Source organism: Pleurodeles waltl, chromosome 1_2 (genome assembly GCF_031143425.1).
Source record: "Pleurodeles waltl isolate 20211129_DDA chromosome 1_2, aPleWal1.hap1.20221129, whole genome shotgun sequence".
Classification (NCBI taxonomy): Eukaryota; Metazoa; Chordata; class Amphibia; order Caudata; family Salamandridae; genus Pleurodeles; species Pleurodeles waltl.
The window spans coordinates 310,803,789-310,823,193 of NC_090437.1; the positions used below are offsets into that span (position 1 = coordinate 310,803,789).

Consider the following 19,405-nt stretch of genomic DNA (forward strand, 5'->3'; position numbering starts at 1 on the left):
GTGAAGTTTTGAGATTGCTTTTAGTTATTGAGCTCTTGGAGAAGTGGCTAGGAACTTGATATGGATTTATTCTGATTTATTTCACTACACCGGTTAAGGCAAAGCATTTGCATTTGGCAAACGGAAAAGGAGTTGGTGCTCTTGCTTCATAACAGGCTTTGCAGAGGGTCAACATGGAAGTATGTGCCTGATTACAAGGGTAGAGATTGTTATTTTTTTGTCTCATAAATAATGACGGCGTGAAATGTGAGTTATGTCACATAAGGTTATGTTTATCCACTGAAAGGTTTTGGTGAGGACTATTTAAGCGTCAGGGGTGTCTTAATCTATAAATCAATCCCGTCCACTTGTTTGTTTGCTATTAATCGCTTCTATGCAGTGTGACTTAATCGTACTTTAACTTTTTCGCACATTATCACTTAACCAGATGCTCAGTCAGTTACGCTCTTGCCCACTACTCTTATACAAACTCTGAGATAAGGTTTAACTCTGACAGTACAACAGTAGAACGTTCTCCCATACATTCCGTGTACACTGTATAGTTTCCTCTGCTGTATGGTCACATTTCAGTATTTTTACAGGCTAAAGCTAGCATAGAAACATCAAATCATTTTCTTGCGGTGATGCTGTGTATGTGATAATGTTGGAAGCACATTTGTTAAAATCTGATGCAGGACTGTTCATTTGTAGCAGACAAAGATAGTGTGTAGGGCTCAGTTAGTGTTCACTGGTAAAAGGATGCAGTAATACCAAACAAAGAATTACCAATACTGTGGGGTTTGCTTTTTCCTAAGTTCTGGTATTATGCACATTGAAATAGGGGATCACACAGTCATGTATGTTTTCCACACTTTTGTGCTGCAAAACATGACATATGCAGTTTTACTTGGCAAACGTTCTGCAAGGAAAACTGTTGGATCAATGTAGTAATTGTGTACAAATTGTAATCTTGATTCGGACAAACAGGATTTCGCATCTGAATTGTGGTTGTAGGGACACATGCATAATTGAGGGGGTGCTTGAGTGTTTACACAGTGATATAACAGCAATATGCAACATAGTTTCACTGGATATAAGTTTAGAGTGAGTGTGAGAGAGCATTCACTCCAGCAAACATGAAATAGATAGAGCTGCCTAATTATCTGCCCAGAGTAGCAGTTGACACAGTATGTTGCCTTAGTTGTACCTGTATGTTTACATAGTAAGGTCCTGTGACCATGGATAATTTGCTGGAGGCAGTATTACAAACTGAGTGTAGTGTCGGCAGTGGCCTTGGGGAATAGTAGGGTGCTTGGAGGTCTTACAGCATAACTGAAAAGGGTTCCATATTAATATCTAAAGAACCAGAAGTTAGTATGCACAATCCATATAGGCAAATACTTTTTAAAAATAATTTAGTCATAAGACAAAGATAGGAGCTTAGAGCCTTAGTACTAGTAAGATGAGCAAAGTTCGGGGAAACTAAATGGATTTGTTGTGGCATTTGATGATAGAAAGGAATAGCCTTCGATCAAAAGAGATGGAGAAAATGATGTAGATGATCAAAGAATTGTTTCAAGCCAAAACATGGAATAACTTGAGCAGATTTCCTCATTAAACCTATATTGGGGGGATTTAAAATGATGGTGGCATGGTAGGATCATAGTAAACTCCTAACGTATGTTCTGTGATAAACCATGATGCTTAGTCTTAGAAGTTTGGGTAATATTTCCCAACATACTTTGAAGAAACCTGAAGGTACAGGTTTCTTCACTGGCCGCAGGAATACCCAACCAACTCTTAATTTCTGCTTTACTACAAGACTAAATATTTCTGCTTCAATCTAAGATGAAAAGAATTCAGACTCGAGCAGTTGTTGATAAATCTCACGTCATTAAATGACACAAATCAGGCTAAGATGAATGACACAATGATACTGATATGATTTGGAATGGACATCTGCATCACTGAAGGATCCTCCCAAACCCTTGGTTGTGGATGTTTTCAAAGTCTTAACGGAAGCCTGCAAAGCTGGGTATGGTTGAAAACAAACTGATAAGCCAAGCTCCTCTTAAGGTGCGTTCCTAAGAGTATTTGGGATGGAGAATCCTGGCCACCCTTGCACACCAGATCAACCTTCTAGAATCCTGCTGGGAATACCCCTCATCAGTTACATGAGTCGGGACCTTACATTATCAAGATTTGGACAATCTCCTGCAATCAATCTAAGACAGATCCTAATACTTACCAGATCTGAAATTGTTCCCGTTACCATAATATACTAATTTTATCTATAATGCTGGGAAATACTTAGAAGCTTTTTTTTACAGAACTGATATTAAAATCCCGGGTATCTTTCCCTGACAAATTTAAATTGCTGTGAGTAGATTGACATTTTGTTCCGGCATGTGTCACTGTGGATACCTGTGCTCTCAATCATATTAAGTAGTGTTGAATACCAGGGCAGTCATTACTTCGGGGCTATAAGGATCAGGTTTTGGGATGTTTGCTGCATTTTTGGCATAACTGACATAGGGAAGGAGCGGGAGAGACACAAAAGCATAGGCAGGGATCCCTGAACAGTTAATCCATTGTGCATTGCCCATGATCTGTGACAATGCGTGCCTGCAGGGAATCTTGGCCATTTTTTTTTTTTCAGGGATGGCGGAGAGATGTGTGTGGAATGCACCAGCGATGGAAGTACTGGATAAGATTGTGGGTGGCGTTCCTACTCATGGACTTGATATGTGCTCCTGAGCCTACCAAGTTGTCGTCCACCTCTGGAAGACACTCTGCTACAAGGTGTATGCAGTGTCTGATTTCCCAGTGCCAGGTCTGCTATGCTATTGCGGACAGCAGCAGAAAGTGAGTGTCACCTTGTTTTTTAGTGATAATGCATTGTAGTCATGTCTGTTCTGATGAGGTCTACTATGCCCCAAATGAGTAGAAGGAAGGGTTTGAGAGTGAGATGTATAGCAAATAGCATTAGGCAGGTGATGTACCTCCCTTGATGACTGGCTTACACCGCCTGTATAGTCATGATTGAAGTGCGCCTCTCCAGCCAGCGAGGTAGGCCTCCATGGTTATTGTGACTTTTGGGGTGGGGTCTTGAAATGGCCTGCCTTGCAACTGGTTGTTGCTGTTCCATCATTGCAGAGAGGGAGATGACAACTGGCTTTCACCAACTCTAGGTCTTCCCATTGATAGTCTCATTGTGAATATTGAACTGAAAGGCAGTTTTGCAGCAGATGCATGTGGAGCTTGGCATGAGGTAGTGTGCCAACCCAGGAGACTATCATGCCTATTCAGAAAACATACAAGTACGCTCAACAGTATGGTTTACAGGGAAGCTGCAGTGCTTATTCAGTGACATGAAGTTTGTTGATTAGAATCCACAATAGCAAATACTGGTGTGTTGATCGATATGTGAGGGGCATGGCAAATGATAAATCTTATGGGTGTAAATGAGAATGTTATAGAGAATACAAGAAGTAGCTTTTGTACCCAATAGATGCAAAATAACATTGTAAAGCTATGTTTGTAGGTATCAAAATGGCGGTGAAAGACCAGTGTATTCGAAATATTAAATGGAATGGTAATGCAGTTTTAAGAACTTATGCTGAGACGTTTAATAGTAACCTAGTTTGGTACTACTATATTAGACATTGTGATGGTGACTGATTTAACATAATTTAAATGGGATGAACGAGGCAAGAGGGAAGCTGCCGGAGGCATGCAATAAGATCCTCCTAAACTGAAGCAGCTGCTGTCTGCAGATGAACTGGAGGACCACCTGTGAGGTGAGAAAATCTGAATAGCCAGGTAAACATCTTTCTGATCCAAGCAGACTATCCAATCCCTAGGGCGTAAAACATCGCATATGAGGCCGTATCCCTCCATTTTGAAGTGACGGTAAACCAGCCACTTATTGAATTTGCATAAGTTGATAAATGGCCTCTGCCCCCTGTTGGCCTTGTTGACCAGCAAAAGATTGCTTATGAAGCCCTGTGTGTGAGGTTAGGCGAGGTAAGTAGTTCCCTTTACGAGGAGCGAAGCAGCCTCTGCGTCCACCTTGTCGGCCTCTTGTCGTGAGAACTGCAGTGGCCTGGGGTGTGTAACCTAATGCAGGCTTCCGCAGAACTCTATTTGAATCCCCTGTATTGTTTGCAGGACCCACAACTCGCTTGTAATTGACTGCCAAACATGGGAAAACGTTGCCATATGACCCCATACTCGTACTAAAGAAGGATGAACACTCACCTAAATTGGAGGTAGCGTCCAACCCCTTTTGTTCTCAGCCTCTGAAACATCGACCATGGGTCTGGTTGAAATTGCCAAAGCTGGTTTAATCTTGGTACTGCTCGCTCCTGGAGCCTTGCCCTCTGAGGATACTGGGGAGAGTGTTCGCTAGCCGAGCGGCCTCTGCCTCAGCCAGCTCCTTGGAAAACCCAGGAAAGATAAAACCTTCCTATCTAGGGAGGTGAATGTATTTACAAGTTTCCCTTATTACTATAAAAACAGCTCACCAAAAAGCCCTCCTTGTGCCACCACTTCTGCTTCGGAGTCTGCAAAGTCTCCCAATTTGTGATCAATTTTAATTAGTTAGGAGTGCCTCCGCTTGGTGGACAGAGTGCATTTGGCCTTACCCATGGAGGCATGTGTACACTGTGCTGAGCCAGAGAGGACCTCAGGAGATATGAGAGATGCTGAAGCTTTGGTGTCCTCTGCCATGTCTAGGATCCTGGTTAAGTGGCAAAGGGCGTCCAGGAGTTTATCCTGGCAAGCTCACCAGGACGAGCCAATGCCCTTTTTGGGGTCCTTAATGAATTTGGCCAAAAAGGTGGCCATTCTGGGGTCCAATTCCGGCGTCCGGGCTACCTTGCTGTCTAAAGATGGGCAAAGGCAGTCTGCTTTTAGGCAGTTACGTGCCTCCTTCCCCAATGGGGCTCTGATCCATCCTTCCACGTCATTTGCCACCTTTTTAAGGGGGGTGCACTCAGAAGAATGGGGTGAATGAGTTCCTCTGGGTTGAGCATGTCTGAACCATCACCGGCAGTGGTGTGATCAGTGGCCGGGGGGGATAGGAGAGGGGCACCACGGCTGGGAAGGGCTGGCCTTGTCATCCGTGTCCCTATGGGCATCATCATTCGGCGGAAGGCGACCCCCTGTGTGTTGCCCTCTTTGTGGAGTTACTTGGTACAGAAGCTGGTTGGGCCTTATTCAGGAAAGTCTCCCTTAGGCGCACAGAAGCATCATGCTCAACCTTAGGTGGGACAGGATCATCATCAAGGGGTTAGGTTGGGGTGGGGAGGGGTATGTTGGGGGGGCCACATTGCTCCAGCACCCTGAGAATTGGCCTTTCTCGCATTTGTGTGTAATTTGCTGTGATAAACGGTCCTCCTGAGGAGCTATGGTCTCCTCCACTGTCTGATATGTCAAAGCATCATAGAATTCATCATCCCATTGAAGAGCAGCCGAGGGGTCCCCTTCGTATTAGACCTCTCCCTCGTTTTCCATGGCCCCGATCATGCTATTAGGGAATGGCAGGCAGCAATGCACTCCTGAACACTGCGTTATCTATAGCACTTAGAAAAATGGGGCTCAATGCGAGGCACTACCAAGTTGGGTGATCGGGGCTCTAGCGGGTCAATAGAGAGCCTCAAGTTCTATGGGATCCAGACCCTAGTGACACCACTCCCCCTGGTGTAATATCCTTAAAGTAGGGTGTGAGCAGCCACCTGGGAGTGCATCCCCTTTAGGCTTGCAGCCTGATACAATATAGACCCCTTCGGGGCATCAGAAACACTCACTATCGGCCCTTCGTGAAGGGTTTTGGCAACACCAACACTGAGGCTTGAAAGCTTGTACAGATCTCATTAAGGTGGGGTCACTCTCCAGGGCAGGCAGAGGCGCAGGCAAGCGGCGCATGATTTTGGCTCCTTTCACTGACTGCAACAGAACTGAGAAAAGGCAAAAGCAGAGAATGCTTTCACAGGTCCTGTCATCACTCACTTACCTTTTCACTCAAACCCAGCATATGTGCAATCATATTCCTAAGTGACAGACGATCACTCTGTCTAAAAGTCACCTCGGGAAACACATTGGGTGACTTAATCCTACAATCAATCTGGAATCTTCCTCAGTCAAGCTATACTGGTCATCACCTATCACTCTTTACACTTTCTCTTACAGCCTCCTTAAATAGTCACAGCCACCAGGTAGTATGCAACTGTGTTATATAATGCCTGGTTTTACAGGACCTTGGCTTCAGGCAATTTATGTATATCCCTGTCTAGAGATAAGAAAATAAAACAAATACCCTACTGTGGATGGCTCATCAGTCATATCTACCAAGTATCCTACTCAAACTTTCAGCTCAGATAAATAGCTGTCTGAGTGACACGGCTGCTTATAATTTCAAGGGTAGATATGTATTCCTAGAATCTTGCAGACAAAGCAAACTGGTACTGCTGCAGAAGAATTCAAGAAAAGTTTACAGAAGGCTATTTTAAACACATCATGACACCAAAGAGCTTACATCACATTTGCCCATTGATGCCAAAAGATAGCAAAAAGTATTAGTCTCGTCTTTTATTGAAACAGATCGATCAGTACAAATTGGAAACCGTTCATTTCTAACCCAAACCATGTATTCCTCCATTAAGAGGTGTTGTATAAATTATCCTTTGATTGTGAACAGCACCAAACTCTTCTTCCTTCCTATAGTATATAAGTTGCTCTTCATTTCCCCTATAATGTTGGTGGAATTTGCTACATCTTTTACATATTCAGTTAATGCTGACAGTTGTAGCTGATGTAATCTCATAATGTATACACCACTGCAAATCAGTTCCTATTAGCCTAGTAGCAGGCATGATGGGAGGTGTTGTTGTAAAACATTCCATTGAGGAGTTATGCATCCTTGAAACATTCTGTACACTACTTTATTTTGTATAACTTTGTGGACCTTGCTTTTGAATACAAACTGAATTACAACAGAGTTGAATCCTCAAAATGCAGCAGTTTTTCACCAGTTGACCTACATAGCGATTGTGCCATAACAAATAAGCAAAGAAGATCAGAAACAAAAAGTGAGAAAAACCCTAGCTTTAACTACATTGCTTTCCTGTAACTGCAACATGTAACTCCCTCTGTGAGACCCTTCAACTTTAATCTTCTATCTTTCTCTAATCTACAAACTCTCTCTTAAACTAACAGTAGTTGCTGCATGAACCTAATCTGTAGCATGATTCTATGTGAGCCCTCTTTCGTGGCTTTTCCCTAACCAACCCAATATATATGTATCGGTGTGCCTAGTAAGTGTATTAGTTGCATCCTCTTATTTAGAACTCCAGCTGAATAAAACTGTGTGTAATAACATATCCCGGTAGTAGACTTTGAATCCTAATCCTTTGTCCACCACAGACTCTTGATGGTCAAAACATCTACAACGCTTGCTGTACTCTGCGTATTGAATTCTCCAAGCTAACCAGCCTTAATGTGAAGTACAACAATGACAAAAGCAGAGATTTCACTCGCCTCGACCTCCCCTCTGGGGATGGACAACCCTCCCTGGAGAGTATGGCTGCTGCCTTTGGTAAGTAAACGTGTGGTCTGCTGTTCGGATTAGGAATATGACCTTTATTTATCCTGATGGTTCATTATCTCAGATGTGATAGTTTTTCTTTTGATTGACATTCATAGAGGTGCTTTTGTGCCTCCCATCAGTGTGCCCTCATCTAAATTACCAATTCATGGAGCATAAACTGTTGTGTTTTTTGACAAAGACTTTAAAGTCTAGCCAATTTCCATTTTGCATTTTAAAACTTCAAGAGTAAAACCTGGGTCGTTTGTAAAACTTAATTTGATTCTCTGAAAAGTAATACAACTTGTATATGTTGCTAAATAAATACACGATTGCTGTTCTTGATAAGTTAACCATTTCTGAAGATAAATGGTGTAGAAGCCTGAATACTGTCAACATATTGCCATGTTACTAAACTCTCGTGGCTTAAAGTTTTGAAAGAAAAAAACACACCATGCTACAACTTCATGAGCATATAAAAAATATGGGAATTATTTGGACTTGTCAATCAAGGTTTCATTCATTTAGGGGCACTGAATCTGTGTTGACTGATATTCAGTCCTTCATTCTTGATGTTCTGAATTCGGAAAGCCTGGTTTTCTTGATGCTGTTGGACCTCTGCTGAATTTAACACCATTAAACACCCAGAGCTCATAAAGTGACTAGCTGGGCTTGTAAGTTCTACAATGGCTGGATTCATTTCTATCGGACTAGCTGGCAAGAGTGGCACTGGATCAGTATCTTGATGAGACCATGACAGGTACTTCATTGGTCCCTCAGGGATCTTCACTTCTCTTTAATGCCCAGGTACAACCTTTCTATGATTTACTGGTGAAGCTTGGGTAAACCTCCATTGTTAAACCAAATAAACACAAGTAGTGCTTTTACTTTCTTATGAGTGAAATAAATAGATTGGTAGTTGATAGCTTAACTGGTATTTCTCAAGCATGGATGAACAAGAATCTCCTCACACACCATCCTGTTAAAACCAAATGTTTGTTGGCATGTGTCTCAGTAGATACATATCGTCTGCATACTCCTGCTATCTAGTGTTGGGTCAGGAGTGGTGCAAGGTGTGTTTATTCAAAGAAGTGCTCACAGTCATGTGATTGAGTGACTTCTCCTCTCGGTGGTATTATGCATGGGCATCGACTCCTTTTGTTAGATTGTTTGCTCTCCACCGTCCAGTAAAGATGTGTGTCTTTGCTCTGTGTATTGATTCACTTCAATTTGTTTTTTTCCTACCTTGTCCCACTTCAATGGTATTGTCCTCGCTTGCGCTTTCTTTATCTTGGCACTCCTCATTTTGTCAGGTCAGGCTCTGGCCGACTGCTCTTCGGGGCATCAGCTTCTACTTAAGGACTACCTCCCACGCAGCACTGACAGAAATCCTTCCCTGATGGAATGGACTCCATTCCACTTCTGTCCTCTGTGCCATGCCAAATTTCCACACACAAACCAGCATCTCGTGTGCAACCTGTGCCTCTGCCCGGACCATCGTGAGGCCCACTGCAACACCTGTAAGTTCTTTCACTCCAAGAAAACTCTTCGGGACCCAAGAGCTCGTCGGCTGGAGATGGCCCAGAAGACACCAGATGACACTCCGGACATCTTTGGAGAGGAGCATGCTCAGGAGGAACCTGCACAGGAAGAGGGAGCCCTTTTTATTCAGGACAACTTGCACTCAGGTGTCCGATCTGACATCGAAAGCCACAAAATCACTTCTTCCCAATGCGTGGCCCCTCCTGCCCAACAAAAGACTTTTATAAAGACTTTCCAACCCTTCATTGAGGACCCCGGTCAGCCACGGTTACCAGGCCATGGTCGGTACAGATAGACTGTTTCAGATGCCCCGCCCTACAGTTCGGCACCGAAAACAAGCAGTAAGACCAATCCAACCTTCTCAGCATCGACCTCCATTTGCCTGGACCGAGAGATCATTTTGGTCTGGATCATAACCTCAGAATCGAGCCATTAGCCTTCAGCCTCGACTTTGGGGCTGACTAAACCACAGAGACCGAAACCTTCTGAGACAAACACTTTGGAAGGTTGAGACTTGGGCCAGTTTTCCACCAGCCCTTCTCCGATTGAGCCTATTTTGGAAACAATGGATGCTTGTCAGTGCAAACTCCAAATATAAGAGGGCACAGGTTGGATCATTGCCAGTCCTTCCTCAGCTGCGCTCCTCAAGAGGAAACTATCTTTTCCGGAGGCTTTGGACATCCCTCTCCCTTCTAAAAGGAAAACCAAAGGCAAGGCTACCAGCCCTCAACTAAAGCCTTCTCCACCACATCCTCTTCCTCCTCCATATTCACCTCCGCCCCCTTCCCTCCCCTATTCCCCCACTTCATCCTTACCGGGGGATTACACACTTCAGGGTTCTCCACTGTTTTCCATTGAGGGTTTGCGGGGGCCTTGGGATGATACAGATCCTTGGGACACATATGATCCTGACCCGGTTCCCTCCAACAATCCTATTCTCTATTCCGCACACCCCTCACAACCTGAGGACACTACCTCTTACCAACAGTTAGTAGCTAGAACAGCTGGGTTCCACAACATAGAGCTGCATAAGGATCCCGTCGAGCTATCTCCTCATGCTTCCTGGCATGCTTCGACATGCGAAGGATATTCCCAAAGAGCCTGTCCGCTCTAGAGTAATCAAACCAATGGTGGGCATAAAGTATAAGGCATCTCCCTCTGACCTGCTCTGCATCAGGTCACAGGTTCCACCAAACTCTGTTGTGGCAGCAACAACTTGTAAGTGAGCCAACAGTCAGGCGACTTGGGATTCTCTTCCCCCCTGAGGAGGAGAGTAAGAAAGTAAATGCTGTGGGCTAAAAGAGTGGCTGCACAGGTTGCTAACCATTGGCGCATAGCCAGCTCCCAGGCTCTGCTAGCCCGGTATGACAGGGCTCATTGGGACGAAATGGAGGAACTCTTCCAATTCTTACCTGAAGAACATTGCAAAAGGGGACAACTGATTGTTGCAGAGGGGCAGGTCATCGCCAATAATTTAATCGGGTGTGCCCTGGATGTCGCTGATACAGCAGTTCGCAACATAAACTCTAGTGTCATTCTCCGGAGACATGCCTGGCTGTGTTGCTCAGTTTTTAAACCTGAAATCCAGCAGACGGTCCTCCACATGCTCTTTAACAAGGAGCATCTGTTTTGGCCTCAGGTAGACACCATCTTAGAGAAACTCAAGAAAGACACAGACACTGCTGAAGTCATAGGTGCCCTTCAGGTCCCTACACAGAGTCACTTTTTACTGCCCTGGGTTCAGAGGCTCATAAAGATCCTCTACCTCTGAGGCATCTACCTTGCACCCTAGAAACTCGCAATCCACCTACAGTACATGATTTTACAGGGGCTCGTACAGAGGTACCAACAACAAACAGAGGGGAAATAGCACCCCCACACTAAGCTACTTCACGACAGCTCTAGATCTAAAGAAGGCCTACTTTCATATTCCAGTTCACTCTGCACATCAAAAATACCTAAGATTTGTTACTGCAAGCAGACACTGCCAGTTCAAGATCCTTCATTTCAGAGTCACTACCACTCACAGGGTATTCTCAAAATGTTTAGCAGTAGTCACCACCCACCTGAGAAGGCAAAACTTTCATATGTTTCGCTACCTCGACGACTGGCTTTTCAAAGCCAGTACATTATTCCAGTGTCAGCAGCACATGCAGTTGAGAGTGGATCCCCTTCACAACCTAGGCTTCACTCTCAACATTCCCAAATCTCACCTCCAGCCCCCACAGGTTCAACCTTACTTAGGGAGAGTCTTGAATGCCGAGTTAGGGCTGGCATATCCCAACCCAGCTCGTGTCCAGAATTTTCAAACCCTCCTTCAATTTCAGGAGAGCCACACTTACACAGTCAAGATCATCATACCTCTGTTAGGGATGATGGCCTCTTGCATCTCCATCGTTCCTCAAGCCAGGCTAGACTTGTGTCCCCTACAACAGTGTTTCTTGCTGTTGGTCTCGGTCACAGGGTAACCTGGAAGATCTAGTGTTGTTAGACCACCAAATTCAACATTCTCTGCATGGTGGAACACCAACAACCTCATCAGGATACAGCAACAAGTCTACTAGTGGGAACTCCACCCACAAGTCCTTCAGTCACACTTAATGAAGTGGGGAACTCCTCACATAGACCTTTTTGCCACAGCAGACAAAGCAAAATGCCCAAGCTTCACCTACAGGCATCCACACCCTCTATCCAGAGGCAATGCTCTATGGATGAATTAGTCAGGGATATTTGCCTACGCTTTCCCACCTTTCCCTCATTTCATTTCTGGTTTGGAGAATCAGGCAGACATCTCTCACCATGATCCCTGTGGCTCCCACTACCATACACCAGCCTTCGTTCACCACACACCTAGATATCTCAGTAGTCCCACACAGGAAGCTCTCTAATAGGCCGAACCTTCTCACTCAAAATCAAGGACAAATGAGACATCCAGACCAAAATCATTCAACCTTGCGATATGGCTCCTGAAGTCATAGTTTGGCTACCTAGGCTTACTTGAGGAATGTATGGACATTCTCAAGGAACTACTACTAGAGCCTGTTATGCTGTAAAGTGGAAATGTTTTGAATGTTACTGCCAACCTAAACACATTGGCTCTATGAAAGCTAAAGTACAAGAAATCATTTGTTATTTGCTTCACTTAATGAAAGCAAATCTAGCATACACTTCCATTCACCTACATCTCAGTTATAGCTGCATATCTACAGAACAGACAACATAATTCCAGTCATTAAAGCTTTCATGGAAGGTTTTAAATCTGTAATTTCACCTAGGGTGCCTCCTGCACCATTGTGGAACCTTATCATTGTGCTCACCAGACTCATGGGTCCCCAATTTGAACCATTCCTTTCCTGTCCACTTCAGTTCCTCTCATGGAAAGTGGCTTTGGTAGTCACCAGCAGATCACTCATGCGTGTCAGCAAGCTCCAGGCACTGACATTGAAAGAGCCTTACTTCCAAATTCAGAGGCATAAAGTAGTCTTTCGCAGTAACCCTAAATTGCTCCCTAAAGTAGTTTCAAATTAACCATTCCATTGAACTACAAATCTTCTTCCCGCGACTCTGTTGCAGTAAGAGCTCTTCACACTCTAGATGCCAAAAGAACACTTATGTTCTCTATTCACAGAGCCAAAGAGTTTAGGAAGCCCAAGCAACTTTTTCTGGCTTTTTCACCACATCATAAAGGTAACCCAATATCCAAATCCGGCATAGCCAGATGGATAGTTAGATGTATACCGACCTTTTATGCTAAGGCCAAGATACCTTTACCTGTTACACTTAGACCATACTCTAATAAGAGAAAAGGTGCTACTATGGCCTTCCTTGGAAACATTCCTATAGCTGACATTTGTAAGGCAGCTACATGGTTCCCACCACATATTCACAAAACACTACTTTGTGAATTTGCTGGCACGCCAACGTAGGTCAGGCTGTGATACATACACTTTTCCAGTCAACTGCAACTTCTACAGGCTAGCCACTGCTTTTTATGGAGGGGCTGCTTCACAGTCTATGCAGATCATGTGTATCTTCTGCCACACATGCAATGGAACAGAAGTTTTTATTTACCCTGTAACCATCTGTTTGTGGCATGTAGGGCAGTAGATTCACATGCGCTCTCCCTCCTCCCTGGACGTCTGTGACCATTGCAGTGACATTATATTCATATATATTTGTACATATGTATTAACTTTTTTGCTTGGACATCTTTCTCTACACTTTCTTTCCTTACACTCTTTTCTCACCCACCTGTGGGGAAAACAATCTAACAAAGGATTTAATGCCTATGCATAATATCACTGAGAGGAGGAGTCACTCAAACTCGTGACTCTGAACACCTCTTTGAAGAAAAACAACTTGTTCCACTGTGGACCCAACACTAGATGGCAGGAACATGCAGAGCATGTGAATCTACAGCACTACATGCCACAAACAGATGCTTATAGGGTAAGATAATCCTTCTGCAGATTAGCACTGATTGCTATTTGAGTTACTAATCATCTAAATATTGCTGTTTCTCCAGGAGTACCTTAGAGGTAAAACTAAAAGTTAAAGGTTAAGTGCTATGAGTGCACGTTGATAAACAGTTGAAAGTGGAAGGCAAAGTGAAGTGGATTATCACCCCGCTACCTATCATTTTAACCTTCTGTGGAAATCTAAACATTTGCTGTCCCAGATAAATTACTTGACAGTTGGAAGAGGAATTATTTATTCTATAATTGATTATGCAAGTACTTTGTTTTCTGCTGTCTTGAAGACTTGTTTCAAAGATTTGCAGTTGCTCCAAAATTCTGCAGAGAGCTATATTAGATCTACCTAGTGCCTCACGTATCTCTAAGGCCTGTTGCAAGTCATATTGCCTATTGGTGGCCTCAAGAAGGATGTTCAAAACACGCACTTTGACACAAATCTCTGAGGCAGTGCCCTAGACTGTATAGAGCAAAAGTTAATTATTCACCACCCGAAGACCGATTTAAGATCACTTGAAAAGCAGCTCTTTTCTACTCATGACAGGTAAGTGATGGGCCTTCATTAGGCTGCCTTGTACTCTGAGTTTGTGGCATCTGAAAGAGACTTCTAACTGCAGATTCCTTACCTTAGAATATCCCCATGTATATTCAGGATCTGGAAGATTTTCAATCAGTACCAATGTGTGGCGGTAGGTGGTGGTTTTCGGCTCTGCTTCAGAATCACCGGCATCTTCCGTGCTGGAAGTGAAGTGCTTGGTAACTATATGTTCGATGGCATGTGTAGCTGCAGATACACATGCTGTGCACAGTCCGCCATCTGGTGTTGGGCTCGGAGTGTTACAAGTTGTTTTTCTTCGAAGAAGTCTTTTCGAGTCACGTGTGAATCTGCAGCGACTAATGCCACGAACAGATGTACACTGGGTAAGTGACATTTTCCATACACCACCCTGGCACACTCTCAGTTCTTTCCTTTCTGCACCAGAGCACGCTGTTCCCGTCTGAACTATCCCTCGGTCACTTTGGCATTTTTTGATGTTTGGTGAACTGTTTTGAGTGAAATTGTCTCCTGGTGTGAGGCTATGCCACCAAGAAACTATGTGGGGCCTGTCACAGGTAAATGTCAGTGACAGACTCCCATTGGGTGTGTTTGTGGTGCTTGGGGCAGGGCCATGACTCAAAGATCTGCAAGGACTGCTGCGCCATGCATCCCAAGGTGCTGAGGGGGTGCTCCCTCAAGCTCCTCACTGCCCAACGTCTTTCAGCTCCGCAACGCTTGAGTTCCTGATCACACGGAAGGTCCGGGGACTGTTCACGTAGCCCAGTTCTGACAGTTTTAGTTGCACTCAAAATCTTCGGGGAAGTGGGGTCAGTCCCACAAACATAAGTCCAAGTCAAAGAGGACTTTGGCTTTGCTGCATCCACCAAAGTCTTCTCACAATACGTGGGAGAATTGGCACTTCAAGCCCAGTGAATCAGCAGAACCTGAACCTGGCTCCGCTTCACATTTCCCTGATTTTCCTAGAGCCAAAGTAAGTGTTTGATAGGCCTGGAGAGGGAGACGAATGGAAGGGGTCTCTGGATCCTTGTGGTTACCATCTCCGAAAAGGGGAATAGGACAACTGGTACGAGGAACTGGCAGAGGCCAGTGGGTTAGACCCTTCGCGTGACACTGGCCAGGTCTCTCCTCCTGCCATGGAGGAGGGTGCCTCTTTTGCAATGGTGGTGTATAGGGTGACTGATGTTTTGGACCTTCAGTTGCCCACAGTGGCAGTCAAGACAAACTTTTTGAAAGAGGTACTTCAGCAGAGTCTTCCCTCCAGAACTCTTGCTGTCCTTCAATAAAGCCCTTACAGATGTCCTGCTCTGGGCTTGGTCCAAGCCATGCACATGGGTTCAAGTGACTAGGATGATTGCCTGTCGCCATTGCCTCGATCCTGGGGACCCCTGTTTTCTTACCCAGCACCCCACCACAGAGACCTTCATGGTCCAAGCTTCCACACCCAGAATTAATCCTGGTGCATTCCCAACTACTTTCACCAAGAAGGGAATCCAAGAGGCTTGGATAACTTTTACAAGAGAATGTTCTTTTTCCACCAGCCTAGCACTGCTTTCAAAGAATACTGCATGCATATTGGGTTATTATCCCCATATGATATGGAACTCGTTGCGCAAGGGCTGCTTATTGTCTTGTCGGAGGCCTGAGCCATACTTACCCAGGCAATTGCTGATGGGTAATATGCAGCAAAGTTAACCATAAGGTTAGGGTTCTACACAACCGACTTGGTGGGCAGAGTGATTTAATAGTCTGGCCTTGGGGCACCACACCTTGCTGAGAACAACTGGCTTTTCAGGGGATGTCCAGGCTTCTCTCCCAGGCATACCCAGACATGGGTCCCGGGCTCACTGTGCCACTGGACCCAAGCTATACTTGGCTGAAGAGCCCTAAGTAGGGTGAAACTGGTCCTAGGCTGCTTTTGTTTCAGATCAGGGAGGACCTGGCTTGGTAGTTCGGGCTGGACTGTTCATAAGGAGCAAGACCAAGACAGATTTTCATATGGCTGGGTGCAAACTGAGGTGGTATGAGCGGCAAAAAACGATGGATTAGGATGCGGCCCAAGCGATTGCCAATGGCTGAGATTAATTCAAGCATTCCATCCATCACCTTGTTGTTTTTGCAGGCTTCCCTCATGGACATGCCCTTAGATGGCTCTCACCTCTTTGGAAAGAAGACAAATTCAACGCTGGAGCGCTTTAAGAACAGCAGAGCTTAGGGCCAGGTCCTTGAGTTTGTCTTTAGCCCAAGCTAACCCCAATCCATCTTCCTTTCATGACCATGGATTGGTTCTCCAACTGCACCTATTACCTCCCAGCCACCACTGCCAACAGGCTTCCAAACCTTTTTGTGGCCGAGAGCATGGGCCCTCATTGACAATGTGGGAGAGGTGGGCAGTGGTTGGCTTAGTCCACCACACCCACCAGCTGCTGCTTCCAGGCCTCTTTAGTTTGCCCTCCGATCATCCTGGCCATCCAGTGGGTGCCAGGATATGCCATCGCCTGCCCTATAGGCAGTTAGAAACACTAGGCCACTGGTTCCTACAGATCCTTCAAAGAGGCTACTCCCTCTCCTTTGTGACTATCCTGCCACCCATCACTATGCAACCCACTTACGATCAGCTGATGGAGGACCACCTCCTTGCTCTGTCAAGAAACAGTCTCACTTGGCCAGGGGAGCCATAAAGAGGATGCCTGCATCAGAAATAGGTCATAGTTGTTATTGCCGCAATTTTCTGGTGCCAAAGAAGGACAGAGGATTTTTTCCTGTTATAGATTTGTGCCTTCTCAATCTCGTCTTGAAAAAGAAGTTCATATTGCTCACACTCGTCCAAGCTCTGTGTGCCCTTGACCTGGGAGACTGGATGATAGCATTACACTTGTAGGATGTGCATTTCCACGTCACCATCCTGCCTGCCCACAGAGGTTACCTATGGCTCACGGTGGGCCAGGAGCACTTTGTTTCCTAACCTCTCCTTCAGCCTTACGAGCACCCATCAGGTGTTCACAAAAGTAATGGCAGTGGTTGCAGCTCATCTGCGGAGGATGGGAATTCCAGTCTTCCCCTCCTTTGAAAATTGACTGATGGCGGGCTCGCCCCAGGCAGTTGTCTCCTACCTTCAGGCTACGACAAGCCTTCTGCACTCACTGGCTCCCTGGGGGTTCACTATCAACATGCCAAAGTCGCACCTGATTCCTTCTCAGATGCTCCCTTTCAACTAAGCCATTCTGAGCTCAGTGCAGTTTTGGGCATATCCTCTCAAGCAGCGAGTCCAGGATTTTTATGCTATTAATCTGATGTTCCAGCCTTTATTCTGGATTTTGATGAGATTGACTCTGTAGCTTCTGATCCTCCGGCTCATTAGTCATGCCTATTGGTATAGGCAGGCTCTGCAGTGCGACCTGAAAGTCCAGTGGGGGCAGAATCGGGGAAACGTCTCCAGCATTGTCCAGATCTTGGCGGGAACATCAAACGATCTGCAGTGGTGGCTAACGAACTGCAATTGGCTCAGTAGCAGACCCCTCTCCCTTCTCCAACCAGAGCGGACTGTAGGGACAGGTGGATCATTTCTGGGCTGGAGCGGCCATTTTAGAGAGGTGGTGATCAGAGGACTCCAGTCTGGTCCGAGTTCCACATCATCCTGTTGGAGCTTCGTCCGATTCACTTGGCATTGAAAGCCTTTTTTCCTTTGATCAGGGGAAGGCTTGTGCAGATATTAGACAACATCACCACTATGTAGTACTGCAACAAACAGACAGATTGTGGTTGTGAACCCTCTGTCAAGAGACTCAGCATTTCTGGACATGGTTGGAACGTCAGGGCATTTCCCTTGTAGTTCAACACCTGGAGGGCTCTCTGAACACTCAGCCGAAGATGCCTAGCAGGTCACAAATGGTGTCTTTTTCTAGAGGTGGTGCAAGGTCTCTTTAAGAAATTGGGAGAGTCTTGGTTAGATCTGTTTGCCACCTTCGAACAGGCAATGTCAGCAGTTTTACACACTGGAGTTTCAAAGGCAACTAACACTCTGAGGCTCTTTTAATCTTGAGTGGAGCTCTGGCCTCATGTATGCCTTTCTGCCAATAATACTCCTACCCAGAGTTCTCAAGAAGGTCAGGAATGACCAGGCCCAACTTACTGTTGTGGCTCCGTATTGAGCACGGAGAGTCTGTTATACAAGCTGTTTAGCATTAGCCAGTCGGGTTGTCTCTAAGAGAGGATCTTCTGTCACAGCAAGAGGGTAGGGTCCTGGACTCGAACCTGCACACCCTCCACCTTCATGTGTGGAGATTAAGCGGCGACAGTTGACAGGTTTCAGCTTTCCTCCTGAAGTCTGCAATGCTATTATGGAAGTCGGGCATCCCTCCACCAAGTTAAAGGTTATCTATCTTCCATCTCAGGATTTTTGTGATTGCTGGACCAGTCTTAACTCTAAGTCAACTGTTATGGCTTAATTACTTAAAGACCTGCAGTATGTTCTATCCCTCCTCCCCAATCATGAATCATTGGGACCTCAACTTGATCCTCACCTTTCTCGTGTGCACCATTTGAGCCTCTGAACAATCGCCCTCTTAGGCTATTGACCATCAAAACTGCCATTTTAGTGCCCATGACACATGCCAGGTGGGTCAGCGAATTGCAAGCCCTCTCTGTCAACCCTCCTTATGCTACCTTCTACCCGGACAAGCTGGTTCTCCGGACATGTGCCTCCTTTCTGAAGGTTGACTGCCTTCCATGTAGGTCACACAGGCACCCAGGCTACCTTCCTTGCTCCACCTCATCCCTCCAAAGAGGAGGAAAGACTCCACCGTTTGGACCTAAAAAGAGCATTGTTGTACTACCTTTACCACACACAAGAATTTCAAGGTGGATGATCAACTCTTTGTGGGCTACGTAGGAACTAAAAAAAACAAAGGGAAGGCAGTGAAGAAACGGACCATCTCCACATGGATCGTTCTATGCATTGAGATCTATTATGCATTAGCCTAGGGCTTGCTGGCTCACTCCACAAGAGCCAAGTCTGCGACCTCTGTGTTTGTGCCTGGCGTCACGGTCCTTGACATTTGTCAGGTAGCAACGTGGGCGTCACTGCACATGTTCAGGCACTTCTACCTGGACAGTCAGGCCTGTTGTAACAAGCATTTAACCCATTCGATCCTGCAGAACTTTTTAATTTAAGTAGTTTTGCAGTCCCACATGGAGGTATTACTTGAGTTTCTATTCTAAGGTAAAGGATCTGCGGCTAGAAGCTTCTATCAGATGAGCAAGTTCCTAACT

The 19,405-nt window shown here is 45.3% G+C and overlaps 1 protein-coding gene across 4 annotated transcripts in view; it reads left to right on the top strand.

Moving 5' to 3' along the window:
- PTBP3 (polypyrimidine tract binding protein 3) overlaps positions 1-19,405 on the top strand; it is a 467,207-nt gene that overhangs the window by 302,317 nt on the left and 145,485 nt on the right. For all 4 annotated transcript variants that reach the window (XM_069238700.1, XM_069238675.1, XM_069238683.1 and 1 more), the window contains one exon: positions 7,405-7,576. In XM_069238700.1, coding sequence (XP_069094801.1) covers positions 7,405-7,576 — 172 coding nt within the window. The remainder of the gene's footprint in view (positions 1-7,404; positions 7,577-19,405) is intronic.